Source organism: Anoplophora glabripennis, unplaced genomic scaffold (assembly GCF_000390285.2).
Source record: "Anoplophora glabripennis isolate ALB-LARVAE unplaced genomic scaffold, Agla_2.0 scaffold141, whole genome shotgun sequence".
NCBI lineage: Eukaryota > Metazoa > Arthropoda > Insecta > Coleoptera > Cerambycidae > Anoplophora > Anoplophora glabripennis.
Genome location: NW_019416312.1, coordinates 733,327 through 749,483, shown reverse-complemented (window position 1 = coordinate 749,483; position 16,157 = coordinate 733,327). Strand labels below are relative to the sequence as shown.

Sequence of the window (16,157 nt, the reverse complement as noted above, 5' to 3'; positions counted from 1 at the left end):
AATCAGATTGTGGTGTTTACAAAAAAATAAATTCCTAACAACAATATCCTGGAAATATTGTCATTGTATTATCTATATCTAAATTTAACAAAAACTTCGAAAATTAAACAAATTATGTAAGAAAACAAAAGAAAATTTCATATAAATCCCTTAAAAAGTTTCTATATTATCACAAAATTATGGAGAACAGATACAAATTTAATTTAATTACAATTTATGGATACTTTTGTCAAAACCGCCTTAAAATTTAAAAGATTGTCAATGTAATAAATACACATTGTTTTTTATTCCTGTAAATGTAAACAATTCATACGTAATATAAATAGGTACATAAAACACAAAAAAGCTAAAATATTTTAAATCAACAATTTACTTCAGAAAATTATTCTGCAATTCAGCTTGTGAAAACTAAACATTGTTCTAGGTTATTCGGCGAAGTAAAATATGTCAATGTGAGTTCTTATTCTAAAAACCACAAAAATAGCTTTAATACTATCTTATTTATATACTTCAATAGACAAGCGACCGACAGACAGACAGGTCAGACACTGTACAAAAAAACTTACACTTACATATATATATAACATAATTCAATTTATTGATACATAACTCGCGCACGCGGTTTGAAATGTAAAAGAGCCATGAATAAATAAACAAACATTCGATTAGTTTACTTGTATATTTTTTTCAGTATCACTGTGCATGTATACAGAGCCACTCGTTTGAAATTGGTTATTTATATTTTCGTTTTATGTGGAGGTCTAAAGGTATGCCCTTAATTAAAATAATAGCTTTAATACAAATCTGTTGAATGAATCATTTTCCAAAATATGTTTATGGACCTATATTTAAATGAAAAACGTTAATTGCAAAGGTCGGTTGGAAAAAAAATATATTTTGAGACTATTTTTAAGTAGGCATTGACATTGCGTACAGGCAAAACTTAAATTTTAAAGTATTTCCCTGTGATTTATATTTCCAGTAACAGTTAATAGTTATATAAATTTTTCAGTTACAATTAAAAATGTAAGTATGTATTTGCATTGCGATTTTTAATTTACTTGTAAGTTTTAGAAGCTGGTATAGAAAAATCTGTTTCAGATTAACATCACTAAAGTTAAAAATTGAAACCCCTGTAATCCCTAAATTAAAGAATAAAATTAATTTTAGTAAATTTTGTGTTTAAATGTTTTGATTTGATAGATTGAAGATTTTTAACTGAATTATTATTTTTAATTTCATACGCATCAATATCAATATTGTAAAATTAAACAATATAAATTACACCAACTGAAAGGTAATAATATTAGGTATATGAAAATATTAAATAGCGGTACATAACATTTTCTACAGAATTTATATGTCATTAATTTGATTTTCGAAAAATAGGGCTTTGTATAGACACACTGTATAGATAATTTTTATTTATATTTAACAAGGCACATTATTATTTAACTTATCCCATCGACAAATGTTTACGTTAGAAAAAAAATATCAGATATACATAGACGATAATAGCACACAGGGTATTTGCTATAATCATATTAACAATTATTTAAATAAACTGTTTTACTTTCATCTAATAAAAGGGTTTTTTCTCTCATAGATCTAAATATTTTCGATCACTTATGTATCAATTTCCATAAGAAGTAAAACAAGAAGCGATAGACTCATAGGTAGACTTCACAGGAAAAAAACGTCTCATTTTTTAATATTCTATTATTCCATTTGTGGTACGATATTTTGAAATACTCTGTATACTAATTGATACTGAGGACATCTATAGACATGTTCAAATTTTGCCAAACATTTCGATGCTTTATCCCTGATTCAATTTTTGTTACACAGATTAAAAAATGACACGAGTCAGGGACATTCTTGGCCCCTTTTTTCATGTTGCCGTATGTATCCATCACATTTATGCCATTTTCTACTCTAACAAACCGAAGGACTTAAGTCAAGTTATTGATGAAAGGGTCTTGAATATGGAAAGATTCGCACCCGTTTACTTTACATCCTGGAATATGGTAAGTAACAATAAATTTTGTTAGCTAAGGGAAAATAAAGTTGAGCTTAATTTAATTTAATTACTACATATAAGTAGGATCGTATTCGATGCAAAGTAGAGCAAAAAATTGTCGGTCTTTTATCAAAGGAAAATCGTGTCATCATTTTTAGGACGCGTAAGATGAACCATTTCAAATTTAATAATTTAATAATACCGCTTCATACGCACTGTGTTCTGGTAGTAGCTGTAGTCGCTCAGGTGCATCGAGTGTACGAGGTGGTCGGTTATACGTCAAATACTAACCTGGCGAGCTTGGTCGTAAATCAGAGACCGCCTCCAAAAAAAAACAAGTAAACAACAGAGGTGAAATGTAGTACATATGTGGAGTTTAAAAAACAAATTGGATTTATAATAAATTACATTTAAAATAAATAGTTTATGAGAATAAAGAAATTTTTGTAGGAACAGGGAGCCAGACGTGACCTGATTCCTTCATCCTTTCATAATGCATAAAGAAATAATTCAATTTCTAAATCCCTTAAAACCGTACTGCACTGGATCCCTTGACAGGCAATGTTTTATTATTTTCTTCGAAATGTTCCTACTATAGTGTCTTTATGGAGTACAACTTCGCCAAATTTATCCTGTCCGCATGTTTCTTGTTTCAGATGCGCAAATGACAAAGTTACCAGACTAGCACCGGAGCTCATTCTCTGTCCGAACTACGAACGGTGAATATCGGTGCAGTCTGAGAAAAAATTGTTTAAACTATGAAATTTAAATCACTTGTGAACTGTAAAATGCACAAAGTCGTGAAATTGTGCACCATATATTTATTTAAATTTGTGATACGTACAAAATGGCGATGTACTAATTTTTTTAGGAAAAGAGCTAGAAAGAGTTGACAAGGCAGAAAGTACATGATAAAATTTAAGGCAAAAATTGCTAAGAAACATGAGCTCACAATTACTTCCTTAACGGTACACAGGGGGTTAAAGTTTTTTAAAAATGATACATTATTTTCGGTAATTCCAATGCCTTAACATTTTTATTTCAAGTTTTCTACGTGAAGTTAGCATCTAAAGACAATTTATTTGATGTACTACTCAATAGTTTATGGGTAACAGTGGCGTAGCGGGCCAATGTGGCACTTCTTTAAATATACCTATTTTCTACGCAATGCTAATTTTGTTAAAGGGGCACAATTTCCGTGTGGTGTCCAAATATATATTAAATTGGTCTCTTGCAGTTTTTGTGTAATTCAAGTTAGAATTAATTTTGTCAGAATAAACACTAACCTAACAAGAATCAACGAAAGTTAATTAATTCGTGTAAATATAATAATGAAAATTATATATTTGGACATATTAAAAAGAACTAAATTTTCAAAAATTTGTCGGGTATTTAATATATTATTATTTTTAATTGCTCTCAGGACCCTTTCCTCTAGTAAATAGATTGCATGTGCGGATGAATATTCGGATTTAGTACGACTGCGACGGTGCAGTAACACACTTCACTCGACAAGTTAGGAATTACTTTAATCTGACATATCTCCTACGGTGGATTGGCCGCGGTAGTCCAATCCGGTGACCCGCTCGTTCAGCGGACATGAACTTTCTTGACTTGGGGCTATATTAAGGAGCTGGTTTACATAATAATAAATACAATTGATGCACTAAGGCAACGAATGAATACAACAGGCCTTTCAAATAGTTCATAATATACCTATCCGGCATTTTTGAGAGAAGAAGATCCTTGGCCTGGAGGATCAATAGGTAGTTACTTCCAACACCTACTATCATAATTATTTTTAATATATCCAAATATGTAATTTTTATTGTTATATTTACACCCATTAAGTTTCGTTGATTCTTGTTTACGTTATTTAATTCTGACAAAATTAATTATTAAGACCTTTTCCCTTAATTTTGTATATATTTTCTAACATAGGAGTCTGTCAGCGATTTTTTAAATCACCCTGTAAAACCTTCATTAAATAAATACGTAAAATTTTAGCTCAGACGGTCTACTATTAAAGGATTCCTGCGATTTTCTTCTCACGGACAAGATAGGTTTGGTCAAGCTGTAATTAATGAAATTAATTAATTAATTAATTAATTGATTTAATAAATGTCATGAGATTTACTGGCAGTTGAGAGAAAATGAATCTTTTAATGGAAGCGTTTTTTTTTATTTGATGATATACATATTTATTATGCCCATGTAGGTATTCCTGATTCCTGTAAATACAGGGTGATTTATAAATGGTGCCTAAAAATGAAACCGCGTATTCTTTGGTGAATTTTAAGGGAAGTCTAGGACGCTTCGTTAAAAATATACAGGGAGTTAAACTTCAAAAAATATTTTTAATTTTTTTAAATAATTTAAAAACTAGTAAGTGAAATAATTTGAAATTGGCCACTTGTATTTATGTAAACATTGTTCAAAATCTGAAGGCTTTTGCTAAAATTTTCATGCTCCAGTAGCGGAGATACAAGGTATCGGTGGCAAAATTTTCTAAATAAAATAGTAGTCATTGCTTTACGGTAACAACCATGATATTTTCGGATTCGTCTTTCAATTGTCTACAAATTACTACTCTCTTATGTTTTTCGGAAAAAAGCCTGATTTTCAAGTAAAACTTAAAAAACCAACTGAAAACACTTTTATTTAAATGACATGACAAGCAGTAATCGTTCGGTTATTTATTCGAATAAAGAAATTAATAACATTAGTCATCATTTTAATGATTTTATTTGAGTAATTACTCAAAAATACCTCCATTTCCACGAACACGAGCCCGAAATTTTTTTAGTAACGAAAATATAAAATGAAAAGCCCTCAGATTTTATACAATGTTTACATAAATACATATGCCCAATTTCAAATCATTTCACTTACTAGCCTTTAAATTAATTAAAATAATTTAAAATATTTTTTGAAATTTTACATCCTGTCACGAAGCGTCCTAGATAAAAACTTTATATGAAAAACTCCCCTTAAAATTCACCAAAGAATACGAGGTTTCATTTTTGGTCACCATTTGGGAATCACCCTGTATAATAGAAACATACATAAATCACCTTTAAATCATGTTTGAATTCGTGCCTGCATCATGTCATGACTTAGTAAAGGTAGTTAAAAATGCAGAAAAGTTATCTATCTCTCACACACTTTACCAAATCGTGACTTAAAGAAAATATGGTTTATTAAAAACCATAAAAATTATTGTGTTCCTGCTTAATAGCTTAAGTGATAATTTGTGTAGATTTTAGTTAGACAAAGATAAATTTGTGTATTTAATGCCATAGAAACTACAAATATGAAAAATTTAAATTTATAATGTATATTTTTAGGTAATTCAAACTCTTTACTTTTTATTGGCCATGTTGTACGATATACTACATATTTTTACGAGGCAATCAAATCTTGAAGGGAAGATACAACTGTATAAAGGCTACATTTTCACAAGTCTCGTTTTCCCATGTTCTCTCTTCGTATCTGCGATGTTTTGGAGCGTTTATTCCATAAACAGAGAATGGGTCCTTCCGGAGGTTCTGGATGAATATGTTCCTGAGTGGCTGAATCATTGTTTACACACCAATATAGTGGTATTTTTAGTTATAGAAGTTCTCATAGTCAATCAACTTCTACCTACCTTTAAATCAGCTTTCATTGGTTTAACTATACTCTCGACAATTTACAACACGACGTAAGTTATAAATTATTATTTTTTACATAATATTTGCCTCATATAATTAGTTTTGATATGCAGGTAACTTTAATTTCTTTTTGATAATATGTTCATCCATTGTATACCAAATTGCTATTTGGGGGCTATATGAATTCGAAACTAGTTGGAGGCTTTCTATCAGTGTAGTAGGTATTTAAAATTTAAAAACAATTAATAGTAAATAAAAATGATAAAAATTTCGTAATTACGTAAACAGTTAATTATTTTCTAAAAATAATCAACATAATCCATGCAATTAAAACAATAATAATCACTTCTAATTAACACTCGATTAATATTAATAAACCTTTTTGCCCTTTGAATTTTGATTTAGTTATTTGTTTTCCAGATTCCTTTGTGTTTACTTCAGCTCTGGGAAATGGATTTACGGACTCTTTTATATTTTCAGTTGGCCTGAAAGGATTGCCTTTATGTGTTCTAATTATTTGTTTACTGTTATGATTATGAAGGCCGGAATAAAAATACAGAGCCTTAAGCATAAATTGATACGCACTACGCTTCAAAAAAAAGTTAAGAATCAATAATCAATACATATTTGTGTTTCCTAAAGACACTTCTAGTAGAATAGAACAGTAATTTAAATTAAGTATTACATTACATAGGTACTGCAATGGCAGAGAAATGCGACTTAGGCCAGTGATGTATGACCGCTTTACCGAGTTCTGGGTTAAAAAAGTATTTGGAAAGGTGATCTTTGAACTGTCACTAAAATTTATTTTCACTGTAGCTTTTAAACCATTTTTGGGAATTAATTTACTTCTGATGTGGACCGCTGAAGATCAACAGAATTTTAAAATTCCAGGACCGTACTTGCAAATATTTATTTATGTAGGTAGACCCAAAAAATGATCATTTTTCCCAATACGGTCCTGGGATTTTGGCAATTTGACCTTAAGAATCTGTTGGCGTCCAGTGGCGTATATCAAAATAAAAAAATAATTCCTATAAAATATGTTCAAGATAGTTGGAAGTAGATTTTAATGAAAATTAAAAATCTACAAATTTGGTATAAGGACTTTTAAGTGGTCATGTAAGTTGCCTCACTCTGCAGTTACAGTATGTACAATGTTATGAACCACTATACAGTTATTTATTATTGCAATTTATTTAAAAATTGTCGTGTAAGTCTTTGCTAGTACCTAAATGTGTTAATTTTTAATTATTTTTATAATTGACTTTTCTTTATTGTCAATTGTTATATACCACAAATAAATATAGAGTTTCCTAAAGAGTGATTTTTGAAAAACCTGAAAAAACCATGATAAAGTACCAGTTTTAATGTTCTGTCTGTATACATACAGATTCATCTGTGAAAGTAGTATCTTGCATACCTACTTTTCCATAAATAGGCAAAGGAAATTTGGTGGCCAAAAGAGTGCTAAGTTAGAACAGCAATAGGCTACCTCTAGGTAATGTACGTAATGTCTGCTTGTCAGAATAAAAAATATTATGATGAATAATTTTATTGCATATTTTAATAACTTTTTAGTAATTATTATTCTCAAATTTCTATTTTTACTATATGGAGAATATTTATTATATATATTTTATGATACATTTTCCTATTCTTCAACCTATTTCGTTGAAAATAGTACACAAATATGATAAATAATTAATTCTACCATAAGCAACAAATGAAACCGTTTACAGCATTTTTGATTTATTTTCACTGTTGCATTCCATGCTCACTGAGAATATCTTCGATCTGCGTTATCAACTTGATAACAATAAAATATGGAAATGTATTCAGTGTGCATTGAGTGCAAAAGTGAAAAAAATTGAGGATGGGGTTAGATTCGAATAAAATGTTTCAATAGTTAATTTCCAAAGTTCCCGCTTTTAAGAAATAATTCTCGGCTCAATTACTTACAGCGCTGTTTACGTGTAGTTGTTAGCCAGGGAGACTAGACATTGTTAGCACTGTAAACATGACACCACCCCCGGGGTTTACACAGACGAGCCGGTGAAGCAAGAAGAGCGCCAGAAGAAAGGGCAATAGCCGGCGGGGCCCAGCCAGGACAAAAGGAGGTCCCACAAAGCGCCTACACCGGCCGCATTTGCGGTCGGGGTAGACGACAGATGGGGCCCACCTACGAAGGCTGTCCAGGCCTACACGAGATGAGGCAGGATAAGGAGGGATAATCCCCCTCGATCCCAAATCATTGAGGCCAATTTCTAGCCATGGAATAATGGCGCGTGTTAGCACTGAGATACGAATTTATAGTGTTTTGTTATCTATGTCTATAACCTAATAGAGATCAGTGGTGCTACGTTCTGTTTTGTGTCCAGTCTGTTCCCTGACTATGGAGTATTGATTGACGTAAACAGGAGTCTCCATGGGGGGTTTTCGTTTTGGCAAAAATAGTACTTATTAGCAACTAATATCAGTTCAGAGTAACTCTAAGTTGCTATTAGCTACTAATAGCTACTATTTTTGCCAAATCGAAAGGCCCTATGTGGGGCTTTCGTTTTGACAAAAATAGTCAATATTAGCAACTAATATCAGTTCAGATTAACTCTAAGTTGCTATTAGCTGCTAATAGCTACTATTTTTGCCAAATCGAAAGGACCTCTACGTAAACGTATTGACAATTGACATTTGACATTTGACAAATGTCAGCTTTCAAATGAGTTTTTAGAGTGAAGTGTAATTAATTTTATATAAATATCATGATGGCCAACAGATTCTTTTGTATATTAAGAAATACAAATTTTCCGTTTTGTAGTAATATAAGTAATTTATCAAAAGCAAATAATTTTATTGCTGTGATAAATACGCGAAGTAAGCCTTATATAACCTATATTTTTTTTGTATACTAATGCTTTTCACTTTATTAAAGCTGTGCGGCATCTTTATGCAAAGACCACATTAGGAATAGATGGATTTAACTTGCAAAGAGAAAAAACTCAACACCAAATGGAAAATATAGCAGATAGGTTTAAGCAAAAAATGATTGAATATTCACAAGATGAATCTAAGAGTATGATTTTTACAGAGGATTTGAAGAATATGGTACACCTCTCTCAGAATGAGGAGGACGTAGAATTAGTTGTTAAAATGATCAAAAAGTATAATATTTAATAGTAGTACTTAATGGAATCTTGACATAATTTGTTTCATTTAGGTTTAATCAACAAAATAAGCAACTGAGGTTTGGAAACTATGTATTTGGACCTGTCGTAATGCGCCTTTTCTATATATTCAGTAAGGCTGACTTGGCATATGAGGTATTTTTTATTTTAATTAAGAAATCCATTGAAATTTAAATATACTACAGGGCTTTCTCTCTCAAACTAAATTCAGCTACCTTGAAAAAATTAATTATTTTCGCATGAGAGATGTATAGAATACAGGGTACAATCTGGTTAAATAGTTGTCAGTATATTGTCAGTAAATATTGTCAGTATTATATATATAAAACAAATAAAATTTGTTTCTGTTTCGAGAGAATTAAGATCGTCTTAAATTTCTATGTATTTAACATTTCTAATCTTTTTTAGTGCTTTAAGTCTTCTGAAATGACAGGATTTTTTGACCAATTTATAAGTTACCAAATTTTATTAGACCTCTTATATGAAAATAAAAAATATGATGAAGTATTAGAAGCCGTAAACCTAATTAAGAACAGGCAAATTGAAGGATCTCAGTATCCAAGGAATATAATAGTGTTAGCATTAGCAGCTTGTTATAAAATTGTGAGTATTATGTGTTAGATATAATTTAAAATTGTTTAATTGTATAATTAATTTTTTAGAATTCAAAGGAAAGTCTAGATTATGCTTTGAAACTATGGCAGGAACTAAAAAATGTAGGGCATTTTCCCATGCGAAGGGCAACTACATTTTGTGCAGGGCTTGCTTTAAATCAAGGTCAGCCAGGTATAGCGTTGGAAATCCTGACATCGGCAAGGAATCAAAATTATACTACAGTCAGGAATTTGAAGGTAGGTGTGTGTATGTGTACTATAAATTATTGGCACTATTTTAGTTGCCATCAGAGGGTATGGCACTTAACATACCCTCTAGTGTTTCCTTAGAAACTAAAGTACATGTACTTATTTTAAATTGATGCTATAGCCCATCTAATTCAATGTGAATTAAATGATTTATGACTCTAATGGATTCATTATTAGGCACAAGCATGCATATTGTTTTTTGGAAACAGTTATAAAAAGCATATGGTAAATGTATAGATTAATAAATTTAAAATAGTAGTAATTCACTATATCACAGTTAACAAGCACAGAAACACATATTTCATCTAAATGAACACAATCGAAATAACATTGAGAAAAAGTGTATGCGAATAACCTACACCGATGCTAATATATCAAATATCTTCTGCCTCAAGAAGAAGAAATATAAGAGAGATAAGCCTACACATATATCGACGCTTTAATATGAAAATATGTTTTCCAACCGAAATCTGACATAGCATGTTTTCATACTAAAGTGTCGATATGTCTGTAAGATAAGAATAAATAAAACAATCTGCCTTTGAAGTTCGATGACAGTGTTGCCACTTGTTCAGAAATTTCCTTCAATGTACCTGAAAGTGGTGTGCAATAAGTCAATATAAGTAATTAAATAATAAACAAATTAACTATTCTTTTCTTTTGTAAAAATTAATTAATTGTATTTCATATGAAAAACATGAAATAAACAAAACTGACACTTCATATCTAAGTGTTGTATTGACCCAGAAACAGAAACTACCTTTTCATAGGTCATTCAACTCTCAATGATTTTCAGATGCTCATTAGTTGTATATGGAGGGTAGAGATCTGGAAAATTGGGAAAATCTGGAATTATTACGGAATTTCATAGATCTAGAAATATCAGAAATTTTTTTAATTCCTAAGAATTTTTTTAAAATTTCAATAGGTAGTAACTGGTCTTAACTTTTGTATGCTACCGCTGGATGCCATGAATTTTTACATTATTCTATAAAAAAAGTATTTTTTTTTTGGAATATCAAACAAGTACAGTCCACCAAATTTAAAACTAATTCTTAGATTATTTAAGAAATATGGGAATTATTAACCAGTTAATAAAGTTAAAAGATGAAGTTGACTTGTTATTGATTCCCACCGCTGATGCATTTGTGACATTTTTAATAAAAAATAAATTGATTGTTAACCTAACATTTGTTCATTTTCAACCCGACAGTTAAATCAATCATGCTTTGTTGACAACACCACATAATAGGTATGCGCAATATCGCTGTAATATTTTAATGATTGGATAAACATCACATGGTTTGAAATAGGAATTTGATTGTTTATCACATACAGTAAAAAATTATCAAAATAATTATGGTTTGCTAGATATTTACTTGGGAGATATTGAGAAACCATTGTTGAAAAATTGAAGCTCATGAAAATGAACTGATTTGTACAACCTAGAAAATTTTTTTAATCTATGTGGAGAACCTGGAAATATCAGAGAATGATTTGGTCTAAATTTGATATAGATCCTGGAACATGTATATTTATTTTTGTCCATATACCTATTCGTAGGTGGCAAAAATCTTTTCTATCCAAAACAATTGCATAAGAATAGATAATTAAATTTTGGACATTTTTTTCACTTTTCACTTCCTGTGCAAAATTAAATTAAAATATTGGCGATTTTATTTATTGTTCCTTGACAAAAATGCTGAATGACTTTTTGAATACAAGTTTTTGGTAAATTTCAGTTAACATTTTGCACAATTAGACAATTACTGTTAAAGAGCAATTACTAAAATGGTCAGTTTTTGATTTAACTAGAAATGAAATATCTCTTTTAGTCTATAACGAAACACCATTGTTAAATGGCATACCTTGCATATAAAAACTTTGAATGCATTTATATACAGGGAGTCCCTAATTGCATGAGCCAAACTTTTCCTGGTGACAGAATACCCCACAATAATAAAAAAACTCATATGTCATAGAATGTTTAATGTACCTAGTTGGGTTTATTTGAACTTTTTTTTTATTTTGGTAAGGAGGTAAAGTTTGGCATATGCAATTCAGAACACTATTTATATTAATAGAAATATATATAATAAAATTTTTTTCATGACAAAACTATGTTTTTTCTAATAGGTTGTCGCTTTAGCTGAACTAGGAAGGGTTGAAGATACACTTCCCATACTGAAAAGTTTGTTAAATGAAGATATTCCTGATAATAACACTGTACACACATTTAATTCAGATGTATTAGAACGAGTAAGAAACGTTATTGCAAAACTAGAAAATCCTGAGCTAGCATTGGAATTTAATAGAATCAAACAATTATTGAAGAAGCAAGGACACATATCTGATATGGTAAAGAGTAAAAATTTATGGATAAAGTATTAGCTTTCTTTTTTTTAAGATTTCTTATGAATATACTGTGTAGGAAAGCGCCGATGGTCTATCACAAGTTACGTGAGAGCGATAAAGTAAGACATAGAAATCCATGCGATAGAGAAGGATGGCTATAATGAAGGCTTCTCTTTGTCACCGCCCGTTTCGCCCTTCCACAAATAAGATCCACTTCTTATTTGTGGAAGGGCGAAATGGGCGTTGACTATGATACGCCTTAATTATAGCCATCCTTCTCTATCGCATGGATTTCTATGTCTTACTTTATCGCTCTCACGTAACTTGTGATAGACCATCGGCTCTTTCCTACCCAGTAATTGATTTTGATTATACCGTATGAGGCATTAAGAATAAATACGGTATATCAAACACAAAGTTGTTAAAAAAAGCTCAAAAACTTCAATTAGTATTATAAGTTGTGCACTTTTTTACAAAAGAATTATATAAACAGGTTGTCCTAAATATAGGACATATGATGTCATCAATGAATTTTTTAAATAGCAAACCTAGTTTTTTTTGGGATTTTTTGAAGGGCTTTTAAAGTTGTACATCATTGAATTTCAAATATTTATCTGACTTAGTTCTCCTAAGATCCAGCAACCTAAAAAATTATTATTTTACCATTCTTGAAATTTAAAAAACGTATATGATTTAATTGCCTGTTCTACTACACTGTTAGATATCTGTCGAAAAGTTGTTTGTAAATGCATCTTTGGGTGGGTCAACTCACCTACCAACTTTTAATAATGGTTTTACCTCCCACCCCACTCGTATCGCTGTACTGTGTGGGCCTAAATTCGTGTGCTACAACATCTACATTATAAGGTCGGTGACGGGGTCACAAGTGGCCACAGTCAAGGTGGAGCTTTTGCAGAGACACCACTGAAGAATGGCGAAGGGCATTACAGGATTTCTCAGAGAATCACTGTTGTCTGAGGAGCCGTTCCTTCATAGCAGGCTTAGAACCAACTACAAGAACTGAAAATCTGGGCATGCTTAGAGGTTCTGATTGAGGGTCCACCTCCACAGAGCTTAGCCTTAGAACAAGGTCAGTATGGTAAAAGGTTAAGTTTTAACTTGCTGTATCTTAATGAATGAACGACAAGGAATAAGTTTTTGAAATTTGGTGGTAATGTGCCAAATTTATGACGTTTTTCGCCACTATGACGCCTGAGCAGCGGTGGTTACGTCAGGCACCAGTTTCTGTTTGTAGTGCAGAAACACCACTACTCGGGCGGCTACAGTGAAGACACAGTATGTCCAGAGGGTCTAGAGAGTGTTAGACTTCACACAGGAATAAAAGTCACACAAATATTTACAATTATTTACAGTTTTAGTACAAACGGACAGCAGCCTAGTCTAAACCTATGTTTCCTAAACCTTTAACTCACTTCCTTTCCTCGATACGTCCGCACCGTAGTAGCAGAAGAACAGAACTAATTCTGCAATGAAATTACCTCGCCAGGTCCCCGATCGACTCGAAGACTTACGCACTGGATACGTGCAGAACTTTGGTGAGGAACTGAATCTCCAAATCAGTTTGTTTCCTAAGTTCCTCGTCTCTGATTTTTCGAGGGGGTAGGGAACTTCTTAATTGAGTCCACCTTTTCAGGATCTGTCTGTATCCCCTCTGCGGTGTCGGGGTTTAGTTGCAGGTTAGCCATTCGTAGTTGGCGGAATACTTCCCGTAAGTTGTCCAGGTGTTCTTCAAAGGTCTCTCCTAATAGGATGATGTCATCATCAATGTAGCAGGAGTTGAGTGAAGTCCAAAAGGCATGATTCAAAACTGGAACAGGCCTTGGCCAGGGACGGTGAAAGCAGTGATCGGTTTGCTCTCGGCAGTAAGTGGTATCTACCAGTATCCCTGTTTGAGGTCTAAACTGGAGATATATCGGACCTTGTGGATCTTGTCCAGTATTGCATTGATGTATGGCGCTGAGTAGGCGTCTTTCTCGGTAACCTCGTTGACTTTTCGAAAGTCGATGCAGAATCGAGGTTTTCCATCCTTTTTGCGGACGATGACGATGGGTGAACTCCACAGGCTGTCGGACGGCTCTATTATCCCGTTGTTCAGCATTTCATCAACCTCCTTGTTGATAATGACCTGCATCTTCGGGTTTTGCAGGCGGTACCTTTGTTTGATTGGTTCGGACTGTGAAAGGCGGATCTGGTATTGTGCCTTTTACAACAAACCCAAAAAAACCGGGTCGTAATTTAAAAAAAAATCTTCGATAACAGCATTTCTCCTATTTGGGACACTATATATATACAATTTTCATAAAAAGTGTGCAATTTATAACAGTAATTGACATGTCTGAGCATTTTTTTTAACAATTTTGTGTTTGATGTACTGAATTTATTTCGGGTTAGTGACCTGCACTGTATGTATATTTGAGATATTCAAAATTCACATTCCAAGAGATACTTGCAGGATGAACATATAATGTGTACCAAAGTGATTTAATCCATTGATTATTTTCAGAGTTTAGATGAGCAATTATGCCTTGAAATTCAGCAGCCTCCAGTTATGAATAACAGACAAGATAAATTTTCCTACCGAAGAATTAATACCGCTGAACAAGAAAGAAGACCGAATAGATTTTACACTTATCATAAGAGGCCCGGTTTAGAAGATCTTGTGTAAAATTATTTAATTGTTTTAAATAAATCATACATTTGTTTAAGTGTACCTTAATGATAAAAAAAAATGATTTTGTATTTCCTTTTAATTTTTCTAACACGATATTAAAAGAAAATTGAATTATAAATTAATTGTAATAATTTTAAATTTTCTTCTATAGGAACAAATGCAATAACATTAATTTATGATAATTTAAAATTTTTAAATTGATGTGATTATTGTGGGAGAACGTATTTTACAGGGCACGCCCAAGTAAGAGAACTCAATTTTTTTAAAATTGAAATGGTAGTCGATTTATGAAAAATTTTCATTTTCAGAAAGATACATCAAACACAATTTTTCGCTTTCAACCTCAATGTATTTCGCTGAGCTGAGGGATGGGCTTTCTGCTACCTTTGTAAAAAAAATTACCCGCCACTTCTCGATCCTATTGTTTCACGGTACTGTGGACCTCGTCCTCAGTTGAATTTTCCACCCATAAACACCTTCAGAGAAGAGAAAAGATGAAAATCAGAAGGTGCCAGATCAGGGTTGTGGGCAGGGTGGTTGATTATATTCCAACAGAATGAATCTAAGAGTTGCTTTATTGTTTAATTGGCTGCGTAGGGACCTATATTGTCATGAAACAATCATATTCCCTTTGTTAACATTCATGCAGAAGAGATCTGAAGATTTGTGGACACACTGCATAAGTCATAATTAAGGGATGCTCACTCCTTTGTTTATCGTGAACAGTCTTTCTGGTAGTTTTATACTCAACACCATTTGACACAGTACAATTTATCACACCATCCCCAGAAACAGTTTTGATTTCATTAAAAATCTGGAACGGTGCCTTTCTCTTTGTGATACGAAATATTTTAATATGCCACTACAACAACAGCTCTCGACTGGCTGAGACAAATGAGCATGTTCTGCTCCCAATACCTTTTTATTCTCAATGAACTTATAGATACAAACAGGTCTTTTATTAAAAAATAAAATATTTAAATGGAAATTTAAAATTTTGCATACAGGTATATGTGCAACCCTTTTTTAGGTCTTGGGGGTAGGGTTGCCACCTCTTGGCTGTCTAAATCCGGGTGAAAAAAAATAATTGAAAAACGACTGGATTTCTGCTTCATTTAAACGCTCATGTGGCATTTGATACAGGTACAGACAAAAAGAATGAAACTATTCGACATCTCCAAATCCATTTTTGACTGTTGAGAAAAATTTTACCCACCTCAAATCCACTCATTCATTTGATTTAATAATGCTGTCCTGAACCTTCCTCAAATTGCAGAAATCTTCATAAAGTTTATTTTCATCAAAAGTGATCTTTAAATCAATGGCCAAATCTCTCAAAGCATACCACGTAATCTGTTTTATCATTGAAAGCTTGCTCAATTTACTGTG

The 16,157-nt window shown here is 32.0% G+C and overlaps 2 protein-coding genes across 2 annotated transcripts; both read left to right on the top strand.

Moving 5' to 3' along the window:
* The first annotated feature begins 689 nt into the window (after positions 1-689).
* Positions 690-6,965, top strand: LOC108904362 (androgen-dependent TFPI-regulating protein-like). Its single transcript, XM_018706882.1, has 4 exons — positions 690-767; positions 1,849-2,027; positions 5,368-5,723; positions 6,094-6,965. Exons 2-4 carry the CDS (start codon positions 1,857-1,859, stop codon positions 6,287-6,289), a joined length of 723 nt encoding a protein of 240 aa, XP_018562398.1. The 5' UTR covers positions 690-767; positions 1,849-1,856; the 3' UTR covers positions 6,290-6,965.
* Positions 6,966-8,366: 1,401 nt separating this feature from the next.
* On the top strand, positions 8,367-14,799 carry LOC108904360 (pentatricopeptide repeat-containing protein 2, mitochondrial). The gene is made up of 7 exons (XM_018706880.2): positions 8,367-8,547; positions 8,606-8,834; positions 8,891-8,993; positions 9,267-9,461; positions 9,521-9,709; positions 11,858-12,079; positions 14,601-14,799. The coding sequence occupies exons 1-7, from the start codon at positions 8,436-8,438 to the stop codon at positions 14,760-14,762; spliced, it is 1,212 nt and encodes a 403-aa protein (XP_018562396.1). The 5' UTR covers positions 8,367-8,435; the 3' UTR covers positions 14,763-14,799.
* The last annotated feature ends 1,358 nt before the right edge of the window (positions 14,800-16,157 follow it).